Raw genomic sequence first — 16,145 nt, 5'->3', positions numbered from 1 at the left:
TATTCATTTTTGTTCTCCCTTTGCAGTTGATGGCGGCTTTAATCGCAAGGCTTGCTTTTGGGACTTTGCACGGCATTTGGATCGCTTGGATGCGGTGCTAATGACGCGTTTAAACAACAGCAATGTTCAAGGCTTGGGCGCTGTCGTTGCACGTAAGCGTGACTCGCATGTCTATCCTCAAATTGGACACTTCTTTGGCAATGTGCCCGACCGCAAGGGCGGTCTGCCCAGTCCCGATGGCGACAAGGATCGCAATCCACTGCTTATTGATCTCTTCGAGCGTGGCCATGGCCTCGTCAATGATCTCAAATCGCTGGACTTGAAGCCGCAGAGCTGCTATCGCAACCAGGAGCCAATCAATCTCTACCACAAGGTCGGCCATGGCACGCTGGACATGTATGTGATAAGTCCTTCGCGCGATTCCAAGGAGGTCAAGGAGTTTCTGCAAAAATGGAACGCTGGTGATCAGCGACTCTTCGCTGCACGCGATACCAAAGAGTTTAACTTTCCGATGCAGAACCTGGTGTCCATATGTGCGCTGCTTGTTTGGCAGCCAGCTAATCCCGATGACACCATTACGCGCATACTCTTCCCGGGCAGTACGCCGGACTTTAAGATTCAAGAGGGCCTGGAGAAACTCAAGCATCTGGAGTTTATGAAGCACTCCACCTGCACGGCCAAGTCCATTGCACCAGCCATACAAACTGTACCCAGCGTACGCAAGACGCTCAAGTCTGCCATTGAATCCACACCGCCCAGCGCCAGCTATAAGTCACACAAATTCGGCCCTGTGGCTGCAGCTGCTGTGGCCGTACAGCAGGACAACAAGGCCAAGGAGGAGAAGGCAGCAGCAGCAGCGGCGGCGGCAGCGGCAGCTGCTGCGGCTGTATCCAGCGCGCAAATCGAAGACTCCACTGTACAAGCTGCAGACACTGAAGAGCCAGAGGCCGAGCATGCAGTAGATACAGGTGATGAGGCAGTGCCAGAGCCTGTGGCAACAGCCGCCGATCACGTCGAGCAGGAGGATAACAAAGAAGCAGACGAGGAGCTAAAGAAGGAAGCCAAGACAACAACCAAGGATGCAGTAGATGCCAGCGCTGTCGAAGCTGGCAGCAAGAGTGCCAAGGCTGCTAAAGGCAAAGTGGAGAAGCCACGCGCAGAAGTGAAGCCAGTAGTGCGCTCGCGCATCGACACCAAGCCGCCCAGGTCCATGGATCGCAAGCTGGTCAAGCGTGAGGACAAGAAGAGCTCGCCCACGGCAACGCCTGCGGCCAGTCGCACGCCAGCCACTCGTGATGTCAAGCCCAAGGTCCTGACGCGCACCACAAAATCCAGCCCCAGCAGCACACCAGCCAAGAGCGCCAAGGAAGCCAACAATCGCAAAGTGCTCGAGTCTAAGCAGCAGGCGGCAGTCGCGCGTCAGAGCACAACCAGCACACGTCGCACTGTCAGCAGCAGCACGCAGGAGAAGAAGACCCAGCAGACGGAGGCAAAGAGCACGCAGCAAACAACGACGCAGGCCGCGCAACGCAAGCCCATCTCGAGAAGACCACGTGGTGTGTCACCCTCGAAGCGAGCGCCCGCACCAGGTAGCCCCATTAAGTCGGCCAAGCCTAAAACTGATTTGAAGAAGACGCGCTTGGACAAGGGTGGCACCACGGACTCCAGCCTGGTATCCACGCCGTCTGCAGATGAGGCTACGGCGGCTAAAAAATTGCTGGAATTAAGCGCCTCACAGGAGCTGGATGCTGAAAAGCAGCGTGAGCTGGATGACTTGAAAGAGGAACAGGAGGTAGTGCGTGAAATCGAGGCGGTATTCAGTCGTGATGAGATGAAGCGACAGCAGTTGATCAAGGCGGAGCTGCGTGAAATGGCCAAGCAGGATAGCACAACAGAAGCTGAGGAGGAGGAGGAGTACTTGATAATTGAGAAGGAAGAGGTCGAGCAGTATACGGAGGACTCAATTATTGAGCAGGAGCAGGAGAGTAGTATGACAAAGGAGGAAGAAATCCAAAAACACCAGCGTGACTCTCAAGAATCTGAAAAGAAACGCAAAAAGAGTGCGGAGGAGGAGATCGAGGCTGCCATTGCCAAGGCTGAGGCTGAGGAGCGCAGAGCTCGTTTGGAGGGCAGCGAGGCGGCCAGGCATGAGTTGCCAGATCAGCTGGCTACGCCTGAGAAAATCGAAATCAAGGCCGAGGTACAAGGCATCATCGCCACTGCCAAGGACATTGTCAAGTCTCGCACTGAGGAGCCACAAATGCTGGCCAAGGTTGCCGATGAGGAACTGTCTTCTCCCACGCCAGAAGAAAAACTGAGTAGCGCCAAAAAAACATCGGACACCAAGGATGAAGCACCAGAAGCATTGCCCATCAATCTACAAGAGAGTCTTCCAGAGGAGAAATTCTCCGCCACTATTGAATCAGGTGCAACAACGGCACCCACCTTGCCTGAAGATGAGCGCATACCATTGGATAAAATCAAAGAGGATTTGGTTATCGAAGAGAAATATGTTAAAGAGGAAACCAGAGCAGTGGAATCCATTGTTGTGGCTACCGTATCAGTGCCCATTGCAGCGACAGCAGCTGCTGCTGTCATTATTCCAGACTTGACTAAAATGGAGGTAGTCGCAGAACCCATTATCACTGGTGTGGATTCTGGCGAACGTGTGCTGCCAAAAAAAATGACTTTCGAAGCCCAACAGAATTTGATGCGAGACGTGATTAAGACGCCAGATGAGGTAGCCGACTTGCCTGTTCATGAGGAGGCTGACTTAGGACTTTATGAAAAGGACTCACACGATGCCAAGAGCATTTCTCATAAAGAAGAAACGGCTAAAGAAGAAAAGGAGACCGAGGACGAAAAGGAAACTAAAGAAATAGATGTTGCAGCAGAAGCAGAAGACAAGTCTGAACCACATATGCTGAGTCCAGAAAGAAGAGCATCCAATCTTCTTCATGTCGAGATACTAACCGAAGTGATCGCTTCTCAAGTTGAAAAAATAATTGACTCCATTCAGCAATCCGCTGATAAACCAGAAGAGACTACTCAGATCGACAAAAAATCGGACGGAACTTCAGATGAAAAAGAAGCCAGTGAAATTACTTCTGAGGATGAGTTACCGCCACACCTAGTACAAGCCCCTGTTGCACCCACGAAAGTCAAAGACCGGGAAGACACGATATCATTGGAGAGTCCGGCAACAATCGAAGAAGCAATCGAGGTTGACATGCAGGTTTCTAAGCAAGAAGGAAAACCACAATCCAAGGCTGGGACAATACTGGAAATCTCACTTCCTGAAACACAAGTGGGAGCAGTCAATATAAAAGAATTGCAGAGTGAGCCGAAGTCGAAAGATATCGTACAAGATGAATCAAGTGAGCTCCAAAGTCCCAAGGATGAAACGCCCATTCAATCTATTCACCGAGAATCAATTACTGAGGGCATTAAGCCGGAGAGCTTAAAGGATGATAAGTCCCTACCAGCATCTAAGGAAGTATCTAGGCCCGCGTCAGTTGCAGCAAGTGAAAAACCAGAAAGCGAGAAGGACGATAAGTCCAAGGATCCTTCAAGACGCGAATCTGTTGCAGAAAGTATTCAGCCAGAAAGTGTGAAGGATGACAAATCATTGCCCGCATCTAAAGAAGTTTCCAGACCCGCATCCGTTGCAGAAAGTTGTGAAGGAGAAGTCGTGAAGCCCGAAGCGATAAGGATGACATCTAAGGATCCATCAAGACGCGAATCTGTTACTGAAAGTATAAAGCCAGAAAGTGTAAAGGATGACAAATCCATGCCAGCATCTAAAGAAGCTTCCAGACCCGCATCCGTAGCAGAAAGTGTGAAGGACGAAGCTGCGAAGCCAGCAAGCGATAAAGATGACAAGTCTAAGGATCCTTCAAGACGCGAATCTATTGCTGAAAGTATAAAGCCAGAAAGTGTGAAGGATGACAAATCATTGCCAGAATCTAAAGAAGTTTCCAGACCCGCATCTGTAGCAGAAAGTGTGAAGGACGAAGCCGTGCAGCCCGAAAGCGATAAGGATGACAAGTCTAAGGATCCATCAAGACGCGAATCTGTTACTGAAAGTATAAAGCCAGAAAGTGCAAAGGATGACAAATCCATGCCAGCATCTAAAGAAGCTTCCAGACCCGCATCCGTAGCAGAAAGTGTGAAGGACGAAGCTGCGAAGCCAGCAAGCGATAAAGATGACAAGTCTAAGGATCCTTCAAGACGCGAATCTGTTGCTGAAAGTATAAAGCCAGAAAGTGTGAAGGATGACAAATCATTGCCAGCATCTAAAGAAGCTTCCAGACCCGCATCCGTAGCAGAAAGTATGAAGGACGAAGTCGTGAAGCCTGAAAGCGATAAGGATGACAAGTCTAAGGATCCTTCAAGACGCGAATCTGTTGCTGAAAGTATTAAGCCAGAAAGTGTGAAGGATGACCAATCCCTGCCAGCATCTAAGGAAGCTTCTAGACCCGAATCCGTAGCAGAAAGTGTGAAGGACGAAGCCATGAAGCCCGAAAGCGATAAGGATGATAAGTCTAAGGATCCTTCAAGACGCGAATCTGTTGCTGAAAGTATAAAGCCAGAAAGTGTGAAGGATGACAAATCATTGCCAGCATCTAAAGAAGTTTCCAGACCCGCATCTGTAGCAGAAAGTGTGAAGGACGAAGCCGTGCAGCCCGAAAGCGATAAGGATGACAAGTCTAAGGATCCTTCAAGACGCGAATCTGTTGCTGAAAGTATTAAGCCAGAAAGTGTAAAGGATGACAAATCCATGCCAGCATCTAAAGAAGCTTCCAGACCCGCATCCGTAGCAGAAAGTGTGAAGGACGAAGCTGCGAAGCCAGCAAGCGATAAAGATGACAAGTCTAAGGATCCTTCAAGACGCGAATCTGTTGCTGAAAGTATAAAGCCAGAAAGTGTGAAGGATGACAAATCATTGCCAGCATCTAAAGAAGCTTCCAGACCCGCATCCGTAGCAGAAAGTATGAAGGACGAAGTCGTGAAGCCTGAAGGCGATAAGGATGACAAGTCTAAGGATCCTTCAAGACGCGAATCTGTTGCTGAAAGTATTAAGCCAGAAAGTGTGAAGGATGACAAATCCCTGCCAGCATCTAAGGAAGTTTCCAGGCCCGAATCCGTAGCAGAAAGTGTGAAGGACGAAGCCATGAAGCCCGAAAGCGATAAGGATGATAAGTCTAAGGATCCTTCAAGACGCGAATCTGTTGCTGAAAGTATAAAGCCAGACAGTATGAAGGATGACAAATCATTGCCAGCATCTAAAGAAGCTTCCAGACCCGCATCCGTAGCAGAAAGTATGAAGGACGAAGTCGTGAAGCCTGAAGCGATAAGGATGACAAGTCTAAGGATCCTTCAAGACGCGAATCTGTTGCTGAAAGTATTAAGCCAGAAAGTGTGAAGGATGACAAATCCCTGCCAGCATCTAAGGAAGTTTCCAGGCCCGAATCCGTAGCAGAAAGTGTGAAGGACGAAGCCATGAAGCCCGAAAGCGATAAGGATGATAAGTCTAAGGATCCTTCAAGACGCGAATCTGTTGCTGAAAGTATAAAGCCAGAAAGTGTGAAGGATGATAAATCATTGCCAGCATCTAAAGAAGCTTCCAGACCCGCATCTGTAGCAGAAAGTGTGAAGGATGAAGCCGTGAAGCCCGCAAGCGATAAGGATGATAAGTCCAAGGATCCTTCAAGACGCGAGTCTGTTGTTGAAAGTATTAAGCCAGAACATGCGAAGGATGACAAATCCCTGCCAGCATCTAAGGAAGCTTCCAGACCCGCATCTGTCGCCGAAAGTTTGAAGGACGAAGCTGCAAAGCCCGAAAGCGAAAAGGATAGCAAGTCCAAGGATCCTTCAAGACGCGAATCTGTTGCTGAATGTATTAAGCCAGAATGTGTGAAGGATGACAAATCCCTGCCAGCATCTAAAGAAGCTTCCAGACCCGCATCCGTCGCCGAAAGTGTGAAGGGCGAAGCTGCGAAGCCCGAAAGCGACAAGGATGACAAGTCCAAGGACCCTTCAAGACGCGAATCTGTTGCTGACAGTATTAAGCCCGAAAGTGTGAAGGATGACAAATCCCTGCCAGCATCTAAGGAAGCTTCCAGACCCGAATCCGTAGCAGAAAGTGTGACGGGCGAAGCCGTTAATCCCGAAAGCGATAAGGAAGATAAGTCCAAGGATCCTTCAAGACGCGAGTCTGTTGTTGAAAGTATTATGCCAGAAAGTGTGAAGGATGAAAAATCCCTATCAGCATCAAAGGAGGCTTCCAGACCCGCATCCGTAGCAGAAAGTGTGAAGGACGAAGCTGTGAAGCCTGAAAGCGATAAGGATGATAAGTCCAAGGATCCTTCAAGACGCGCGTCTGTTGCTGAGAGTATTAAGCCAGAAAGTGTGAAGGATGACAAATCAATGCCAGCATCTAAAGAAGCTTCCAGACCCGCATCCGTCGCCGAAAGTGTGAAGGACGACACTGTGAAGCCTGAAAGCGACAAGGATGATAAGTCCAAAGATCCTTCAAGACGCGAGTCTGTTGCTGACAGTATTAAGCCAGAAAGTGTGAAGGATGACAAATCATTGCCTGCTTCTAAAGAAGCTTCCAGACCCGCATCCGTAAGGAAGCTTCGAGACCCGTATCCGTATCAGAAAGTGTGAAGGACGAAGCTGTGAAGCCTGCAAGCGACAAGGATGATAAGTCCAAAGATCCTTCAAGACGCGAGTCTGTTGCTGACAGTATTAAGCCAGAAAGTGTGAAGGATGACAAATCCCTGCCAGCATCTAAGGAAGCTTCCAGACCCGCATCTGTCGCCGAAAGTTTGAAGGACGAAGCTGCAAAGCCCGAAAGCGAAAAGGATAGCAAGTCCAAGGATCCTTCAAGACGCGAATCTGTTGCTGAATGTATTAAGCCAGAATGTGTGAAGGATGACAAATCCCTGCCAGCATCTAAGGAAGTTTCCAGGCCCGCATCCGTCGCCGAAAGTGTGAAGGACGAAGCTGCGATGCCCGAAAGCGACAAGGAAGATAAGTCCAAGGATCCTTCAAGACGCGAGTCTGTTGCTGAAAGTATTAAACCAGAAAGTGTTAAGGATGATAAATCCCTGCCAGCATCAAAAGAAGCTTCCAGACCCGCATCCGTAGCAGAAAGTGTAAAGGACGACACTGTGAAGCCTGAAAGCGACAAGGATGATAAGTCCAAAGATCCTTCAAGACGCGAGTCTGTTGCTGACAGTATTAAGCCAGAAAGTGTGAAGGATGACAAATCAATGCCAGCATCTAAGGAAGCTTCGAGACCCGTATCCGTATCAGAAAGTGTGAAGGACGAAGCTGTGAAGCCTGAAAGCGATAAGGATGACAAGTCCAAGGATCCTTCAAGACGCGAGTCTGTTGCTGAGAGTATTAAGCCAGAAAGTGTGAAGGATGACAAATCCCTGCCAGCATCTAAGGAAGCTTCGAGACCCGTATCCGTAGCAGAAAGTGTGAAGGACGAAGCTGTGAAGCCTGAAAGCGATAAGGGTGACAAGTCCAAGTATCCTTCAAGACGCGAGTCTGTTGCTGAGAGTATTAAGCCAGAAAGTGTGAAGGATGACAAATCCCTGCCAGCATCTAAGGAAGCTTCGAGACCCGTATCCGTAGCAGAAAGTGTGAAGGACGAAGCTGTGAAGCCTGAAAGCGATAAGGATGACAAGTCCAAGGATCCTTCAAGACGCGAGTCTGTTGCTGAGAGTATTAAGCCAGAAAGTGTGAAGGATGACAAATCCCTGCCAGCATCTAAGGAAGCTTCCAGACCCGCATCCGTCGCCGAAAGTGTGAAGGACGAAGCTGCAAAGCCCGAAAGCGACACGGATGATAAGTCCAAGGATCCTTCAAGACGCGAGTCTGTAGCTGAGAGTATTAAGCTAGAAAGTGTGAAGGATGACAAATCAATGCCAGCATCTAAAGAAGCTTCCAGACCCGCATCCGTAGCAGAAAGTGTGAAGGACGAAGCCGTAAAGCCCGAAAGCGATAAGGATGACAAGTCCAAGGATCCTTCGAGACGAGAGTCTGTTGCTGAGAGTATTAAGCCAGAAAGTGTGAAGGATGACAAATCCCTGCCAGTATCTATGGAAGCTTCGAGACCCGTATCCGTAGCAGAAAGTGTAAAAGTCGAAGCTGTGAAGCCTGAAAGCGATAAGGATGACAAGTCCAAGGATCCTTCAAGACGCGAGTCTGTTGCTGAGAGTATTAAGCCAGAAAGTGTGAAGGATGACAAATCAATGCCAGCATCTAAGGAAGCTTCCAGACCCGCATCCGTAGCAGAAAGTGTGAAGGACGAAGCCGTGAAGCCCGAAAGCGATAAGGATGACAAGTCGAAGGATCCTTCAAGACGCGAGTCTGTTGCTGACAGTATTAAGCCAGAAAGTGTGAATGATGACAAGTCCTTGCCAGCATCTAAGGAAGTTTCCAGACCCGCTTCCGTCGCTGAAAGTGTGAAGGACGAAGCCGTGAAGCCCGCAAGCGATAAGGATGACAAGTCTAAGGATCCTTCAAGACGCGAATCTGTTGCTGAAAGTATTAAGCCAGAAAGTGTGAAGGATGACAAATCATTGCCTGCTTCTAAAGAAGCTTCCAGACCGCATTCCGTAGCAGAAAGTCGTGAAGGACGGAAGCGTGAGCCCGCAGCGATTAAGGATAACAAGTTCTTAAGGATCCTTCAAGACGCGAATCTGTTGCTGAAAGTATTAAGCCAGAAAGTGTAAAGGATGACAAATCCATGCCAGCATCTAAAGAAGCTTCCAGACCCGCATCCGTAGCAGAAAGTGTAAAGGACGAAGCTGTGAAGCCTGAAAGCGACAAGGATGATAAGTCGAAGGAACATTCAAGGCGCGAATCTGTTGCTGAGAGTCTAAAAGCGGAGAGCTTCAAGGATGACAAGTCACAGCCGGCATCTAAAGAAAGTTCTAGACCTGCATCGGTGGCTGAACTGATTAAACCAGAAAGTGAAAAGGTTGAGGATAGCGTTCTTATAAGTGAAATTCAGACTGCAACTGCATCGTCTCCCATTGAAAAAGCAGCTCACGATTTGGTTGACTTTGGACTTGACCAACAAAAATCTGGTCACACAGACAAGAGTCTTCCAACGATATCGAGTCCTGTTGACATAGCTCATGGAAAGTTCTTGTCTGAAGCACCGAAAGCCTTTTTGGATGATCCTTTGCCCATCAAGCCTGCAGAGCGTTCAATAGTTGGTGCATCAGATACCGTATCAAGTCCTCTGGATGAGGCACCCAGCACTTTAATAGACACAACTTTCAGTGAGGCACCGGATGCAATCGATCCTTGTGAAGTAAAAGAGAAAATTGATATATTAAATCTTGAATTTTGTGCGGAAACATTATCATCCCCAATTGAACATGCACCAAAAGATTTTATAGACTTACATCACGATGAAAAAATTATATGCGGGGATTTGGAATCGTCAAAAGTGTTTCCAACCCTTTCCAGCCCGGTTGAAGTTGCTGAAGGTGACTTTACACGCGTATCGGCAAATCTTACTTTCCAGTCTATAGAGCCTTCAAAACCTGCAGAACGTTCTTCGATTGCTGAAACCGCTTCGACTCCGTTAGATAAAGCTCCGAAAGCCATCGCAGACATTGAAGAGACTGACAATGTTATTGATCTCTCAGAACCAGATTCTGCCTTAAAAAGAGTTATTGATGATATTAAAAAGCCCGATAGTGATAAAGATGAAAAATCCCTGCCAGCTTCTAAAGATGTTTCACGGCCAGAATCCGTTGCAGAAAGCGTTAAGGAAGATCCCCTAAAGCACGACTCACGACGTGAGTCGGGTGCTGAAAGTTTAAAGGCAGAGAGTGCGAAAGATGACAAGTCTCTGCCAGCTTCAAAGGAAATTTCACGGCCAGCATCTGTTGCAGAGAGCGTCAAGGAAGAAACCATAAGGCCAGAAAGCGATAAGGATGATAAGTCTAAGGATCCTTCAAGACGCGCATCTGTTGCTGAAAGTATTAAGCCAGAAAGTGTGAAGGATGAAATGTCCCTGCCAGCATCTAAGGAAGTTTCCAGACCGGCTTCCGTCGCTGAAAGTGTGAAGGACGAAGCTGCGAAGCCAGCAAGCGATAAGGATGACAAGTCTAAGGATCCTTCAAGACGCGAGTCTGTTGCTGAAAGTATAAAGCCAGAAAGTGTGAAGGATGACAAATCATTGCCAGCATCTAAAGAAGTTTCCAGACCCGCATCTGTAGCAGAAAGTGTGAAGGACGAAGCCGTGCAGCCCGCAAGCGATAAGGATGATAGGTCCAAGGATCCTTCAAGACGCGAATCTATTGCTGAAAGTTTAAAGACAGAAAGTGTGAAGGATGACAAATCCGTGCCAGCATCTATGGAAGCTTCCAGACCTGCATCCGTAGCAGAAAGTGTGAAGGACGAAGCTGTAAAACTGGAAAATGATAAGGATGATAAGTCTAAGGATCCTTCAAGGCGCGAATCTATTGCTGAGAGTGTTAAGGCGGAGAGTTTGAAGGATGAGAAGTCTCTGCCAGCTTCAAAGGAAATTTCACGGCCAGCATCCGTTGCAGAGAGCGTTAAGGAAGAAACCGCAAAGCCAGAAAGCGACAAGGATGATAAATCCAAGGATCCCTCAAGAAGAGAATCAGGTGCTGAAAGTGTAAAGGATGACAAATCACTGCCAGCCTTTAAAGAAGTATCAAGACCTACGTCTGTAGCCGAAAGTGTGAAAGATGAAGCTGCGAAACCAGAGAGTGATAAGGATGATAAGTCAAAGGAGCCTTCAAGGCGCGAATCTGTTGCTGAGAGTGTTAAGGCGGAGAGTTTGATGGATGAGAAGTCTCTGCCAGCTTCAAAGGAAATTTCACGGCCAGCATCCGTTGCAGAGAGCGTTAAAGAAGAAACCGCAAAGCCAGAAAGCGACAAGGATGATAGATCCAAGGATCCCTCAAGAAGAGAATCAGTTGCTGAAAGTGTAAAGGATGACAAATCTCTGCCAGCTTCTAAAGAAGTATCAAGACCCACGTCTGTAGCCGAAAGTGTGAAAGATGAAGCTGCGAAACCAGAGAGCGATAAGGATGATAAGTCAAAGGAGCCTTCAAGGCGCGAATCTGTTGCTGAGAGTGTTAAGGCGGAGAGTTTGAAGGATGAGAAGTCTCTGCCAGCTTCAAAGGAAATTTCACGGCCAGCATCCGTTGCAGAGAGCGTTAAGGAAGAAACCGCAAAGCCAGAAAGCGACAAGGATGATATAGCCAAGGATCCCTCAAGAAGAGAATCAGTTGCTGAAAGTGTAAAGGATGACAAATCTCTGCCTGCTTCTAAAGAAGTATCAAGACCCACGTCTGTAGCCGAAAGTGTGAAAGATGAAGCTGCGAGACCAGAGAGCGATAAGGATGATAAGTCGAAGGAGCCTTCAAGGCCCGAATCTGTTGCTGAGAGTGTAAAGGCAGAAAGTTTGAAGGATGAAAAGGAAATTTCACGGCCAGCATCCGTTGCAGAGAGCGTGAAGGAAGAAACCGCAAAGCCAGAAAGCGATAAGGATGATAAATCTATGGATCCTTCAAGGCGCGAATCTGTTGCTGAAAGCCTCAAGCCAGAGAGCTTAAAGGACGATAAGTCTCAACCAGTTTCGCAGGATGTATCAAGACCCCATTCTACAGCAGGAAGTGTGAAAAGCGAAGGAAAGGAGAGTCCCCGCCCAGAATCGGCTGCTGAAAGTATAAAGTCAGACACTAAAAAAGACAGAGAATCACCGATGGCATCACAAGAGTCGTCCCGCCCTGGATCTGCTGCTGATATTCTCAAAAGCGAAATTGCCATGCTAACATCTGTTCCTGGAACAGCATCATCTCCTATTGAAGAGGCTCCAAAGAACCTAATCGAGCTTGAGACTGTTGGAGCAGAACATTTTGTTCTAAACTTATCAACTGCTGAATTAAAGGGAGAGCTTCCAACACTATCAAGCCCTGTGGATGTAGCGGAAGGTGATTTCGCTCATGTCATATCGACAAGCTCTTCAGGATTTATTTCCTCAGAGCAACCAGCTGAACGAGCCAAAGTTGGTGCTGCCCAAACTGCATCGAGTCCTGTTGATGAGGCAGCTCCCACGTTAGAAGCGATTGCAGAACATATCACACCTGACGCAAGGGCACCTACCGAATTGAGTGACAATGCTGGCGCTAAAGGCAGTCTGGACTTGAGCGGCTTTTCAGAGCTGCGCGAAACCCATATTACCACTGTGGACTCACCAGAATTTACAGTAACAATTTGTGAACGCGATGAGCCCATACTGCATGACATCAAAGAAGAAGATGAAGAACATAGATTCTCCCCACCTACAGAGAAGGGGGTTATACTGCCCGAGCAGCCTATTCGACCACTGTCGCCACGTGAAGAAGAGGTGGCCAAAATTGTGGCTGATGTAGCAAAGGTACTAAAATCTGAAAAACCCATAACTGATATTATACCAGACTTTGACGAAAAAGAGCTTGAAGAGAAGCTAAAGTCAACTGAAGTCGTAGAGACTGTGCAGAAGATTGGAGTTCAGCATACGCCAGCTAGTACACCTGAATCCACATCGGGCAAGCCAAGTCCCTTGAAAGAGCTAGCACTGGATGAAAAGCTACTGGAGATGAAGATAATGAAAGTAGAGATTGAATCTGAAAAGTCTTCGCCAGATCTTAAGTCCGGGCCCATTTCAATCGAAGAAAAAGACAAAATAGAGCAATCAGAAAAGTCACAATTGCGTGAAAGCGTCGCCAAAGCAGCAGCTATTGATGAAACCAGTAAAGATGCTTCCAGGCCAGAGTCAGTGGCCAGCCAGCGTGGCACAGAATCAAGACCTGACAGTGCAGTGAGCCACAAAGATGATGACGATCTAGATGAGAAAGCGATGATAGCGATACCTAAAGATGCTTCGCGGCCCGATTCGGCTGCGAGTCAGGCTAGCGCGACTTCCACAAAGTCAAAGGAAGCAGCTGCAGAGACTAAGCCAGATACTAAAGAAACCGAATCTTCGCGACCAGCCTCAAGTGCCAGCGAGGTAAGCGCCAAGGATGAAGAAACCTCAGACTCGCAGCGTGAGTCCATACATATATCGACAATCGAAAGCAAAAAGCAGGAGAAAACAATCGAATCAACAACGATTTCGAAGTCTATTGTAAGCCAATCACACTTGAAGGAAGAGTCCATAAGCGAATCTCTGAGCAGCAGCATGAAAGTAGAAGATAGCTCACGGCGCGAATCGCTTTCCAGCTTGCTGGCCGACAAGGATGCAAGCAAGTCGGCTACTGCCACCAGCAGCAGCAGCGTCAAAGAGGACACTGATCGTGTGACAAAGATTATTGAAAAGACAACAACATCACAGCTGGAGGAGCTGCTGGTGCAGTCAGAGGAATGCTCATCGGAATCGGTTGTGAGTGAGATACACGCCAGCAGCAGCGTGCTGAAGTCAAGTCAAGGCACCAGCACCAGCACCAGCAGCAGCACCAGCAAGGAGCAGGCAACCAGCAGCAGCACCGTAGAGGAAAGCAGCAAGGATAGCTTGAAGGAAACAGTGGCCGAGTTCTTGGCCACAGAGAAAATCGTTTCGGCCAAGGAAACGTTCAGCGCTGAGGCCACCAAAACAGCCGAAGAATGTCTTAAAAAGGTATCCAGTGTAAGCTCATCTCAAAAAGCTTTGTTTGTAGGCACAGATGAGTCGCGACGCGAGTCGCTGCTTAGCCACACCAGCGAGGGTCGCCAGACGCACAGCGATCCGGAGGAGGAGGACGATAGCGATGATGATGGCCGCGTTAGCCTCAAAGAGGGTCGCTCCAAGTCCATTGCTACCATTATGATGACCAGCATATACAAGCCCTCCGACGAGGTTGCAGCCATTGCAGCGCTTGCCGAGGAGGAGGAACAGGAACAGCATGAACACGAACAACAGACTCAGGACACAGCCACATCCACAGCTTCCACAACTACAAAGACCACAACACTAGTGCAGTCCAGCGAACAGTGCAGCAGTAGCAGCAGCACCACAAAGATTAGCTCTACAGACACGAAGACTAAGGTCGAGTCCATAACACTGACACAAACACAAAACGAGCCACACCCGACAGCCACAGATAGTAAAACACCGCCCACAGCTCCGGTTAGTCCTAGTGTGAAGCCAGCGGCTGCCGCAGCCGCAGGCGCAGCCACAACCGTTGGCATTGCAACTACATCGAGTGCGGCTAGTGTGGCGTCCACCTCGGGCCCGTTGTCGCCCAAAGACATTAGTGGTAAGTCTAGTCCTGGTGCATTAACTTCTGAAAGTCAATCCATACCAACACCGTTAGGGCGTGAATCACACACCGAGACGCCAGAGTCGTCACCCAAGCCAACGTCGCCGTTCCCGCGCGTCTCCAAGGACGAGCTGCAATCATTGGAGCTAACAGCCGATGACGATGTCGATGTTGATGCCGATGCCGCTGAACTGCTGCCGGAGCTGCTGCCCGAGCTGCGCGGCATCGAGAGCAGCACAGCGCTGAGTGGCAGCACTGAAAAGATCATAACCACAACCATAACCACGGTGACCAAGGTCATATCAGCCGATGGCAAGGAGATTGTAACCGAGCAGAAGACCGTGACCACCACGGACAGCTCGGAGCCGGATAGCGAGAAGGTGGTGGTCACCACAACGCGCACAACCAGCGAGAGCGAGAAGAGCGACCGCGAGCGTGAGCAGATGCTGCCCAAGGAGGTGGCCATGCTGCGCGGCATTTATCGCTCCAGCACACCCGGCAGCGAGGATGAGCGTCTGGCCGGCGGCATGAGCGACGATGATGGCAGCTATGAGCTGCAGCGCTCCAGTTCCGGTGTAAGCAAGCGTTCCGATCTGGACGCCGATGATAGCCAGGATGATATACCGCCACAGTATGGCAGCGAGGAGCACTCGACGGCGCGCAGCATTCAACCACGTGCCGGCGCCGGCGCCGGTGCCGGTTCCGGTGTCGCCGCTGCCGCCGATCCCATGGCCACATCCTTCTATGGCACGCTGCCCGAAAGCTTTGGCGCCAAGCCCGGCGCCAGCAGCACGGAGCCCATACCCATACGCGGTGCCATGCTGGTGAGCTATACGGATTCGCCGCCGGCCAGCCAGTCGTCCGAGAGCGTCGAGAGCAGCAGCCAGACCTGGGCGGGCCACAAGTTTCTGGATGAGGCCGACAAGGACTTCCAGAAGGCGCTCGAGGAGCATGTGCAGGCGCGCGGCGCCGAGGTAATGTCTTCCGTGACAGCCAAATATTCCTACTCGCCCTCCAAGGCCGAGGAGGTCGAGCAGATAGTCAGCAGCACAGCCGAGCGGCAGCGCTTCCCGCTCAGCGATGTGCAGAAGCGTAGCGGCGACAGCGAAGCCGCCGCGACAGCAACAGCAACAACAACAGCAACTGGAGTTGCAGCTACTACTGAAGCAGCTGCAGCTACAACTGGAGCAGCAACCACAACAACAACAACATCAGCAGCCAGTTCAAGTGGCGGTGTGGGCGCCATTCCCAAGGATCGCTTGGAGGAATGGGGCAAGCCACTTGGACTGCCATCGCCGGCACCCGTCGAGGGCGGCGACATACGCACCACACCAAAGAAGGAGCGTCGCTTGGTGGCCACCAAGACGCGTTTGAACAATGAGAAGAACCTACGCAAGCGTAGCGAGTCACCCAACAAGGCCAAGAAACCCGCACCCGTCTATGTGGATCTGACCTATGTGCCACACAACGGCAACTCCTACTATGCGCATGTGGACTTCTTCAAGCGCGTCCGTGCCCGCTACTATGTCTTCTCGGGCACTGAGCCCAGTCGCCAGGTCTACGATGCACTGCTCGAGGCCAAGCAGACTTGGGAGGACAAGGAGCTGGGTGAGTTTACTACCTGAGCGAAATTAATATTAGTACAGCTCACAATAGGAATTTTTATTTAAATTTATAGCTAAATTATTTGCATATCTAGCGACTGAAAGTTTAAGTTATAGTACAAAATAATTATCAAAGAGAACATAAATAAATAATAATAATAAGCTTAAGCAATGTAAATTTAATTAAATACGTGACATAGTTGTAAGTCTATAAATTAGCAACTTGAGATTTGTGTTAGATACTTCTATAAAT

The 16,145-nt window shown here is 49.2% G+C and overlaps 1 protein-coding gene across 1 annotated transcript in view; it reads left to right on the top strand.

The window, feature by feature from the left end:
* LOC108606277 (microtubule-associated protein futsch) overlaps positions 1–16,145 on the top strand; it is a 52,660-nt gene that overhangs the window by 34,284 nt on the left and 2,231 nt on the right. The window contains exons 6-9 of the mRNA XM_033294366.1: positions 27–5,335; positions 5,368–6,668; positions 6,731–8,692; positions 8,734–15,896. Of these exons, the coding sequence (XP_033150257.1) occupies positions 27–5,335; positions 5,368–6,668; positions 6,731–8,692; positions 8,734–15,896 (15,735 nt within the window). The remainder of the gene's footprint in view (positions 1–26; positions 5,336–5,367; positions 6,669–6,730; positions 8,693–8,733; positions 15,897–16,145) is intronic.

This window comes from Drosophila busckii, chromosome X, assembly GCF_011750605.1.
Source record: "Drosophila busckii strain San Diego stock center, stock number 13000-0081.31 chromosome X, ASM1175060v1, whole genome shotgun sequence".
NCBI lineage: Eukaryota > Metazoa > Arthropoda > Insecta > Diptera > Drosophilidae > Drosophila > Drosophila busckii.
The sequence above is the reverse complement of the archived record's forward strand: the minus strand, read 5'-3'. Positions and strand labels throughout refer to the sequence as shown.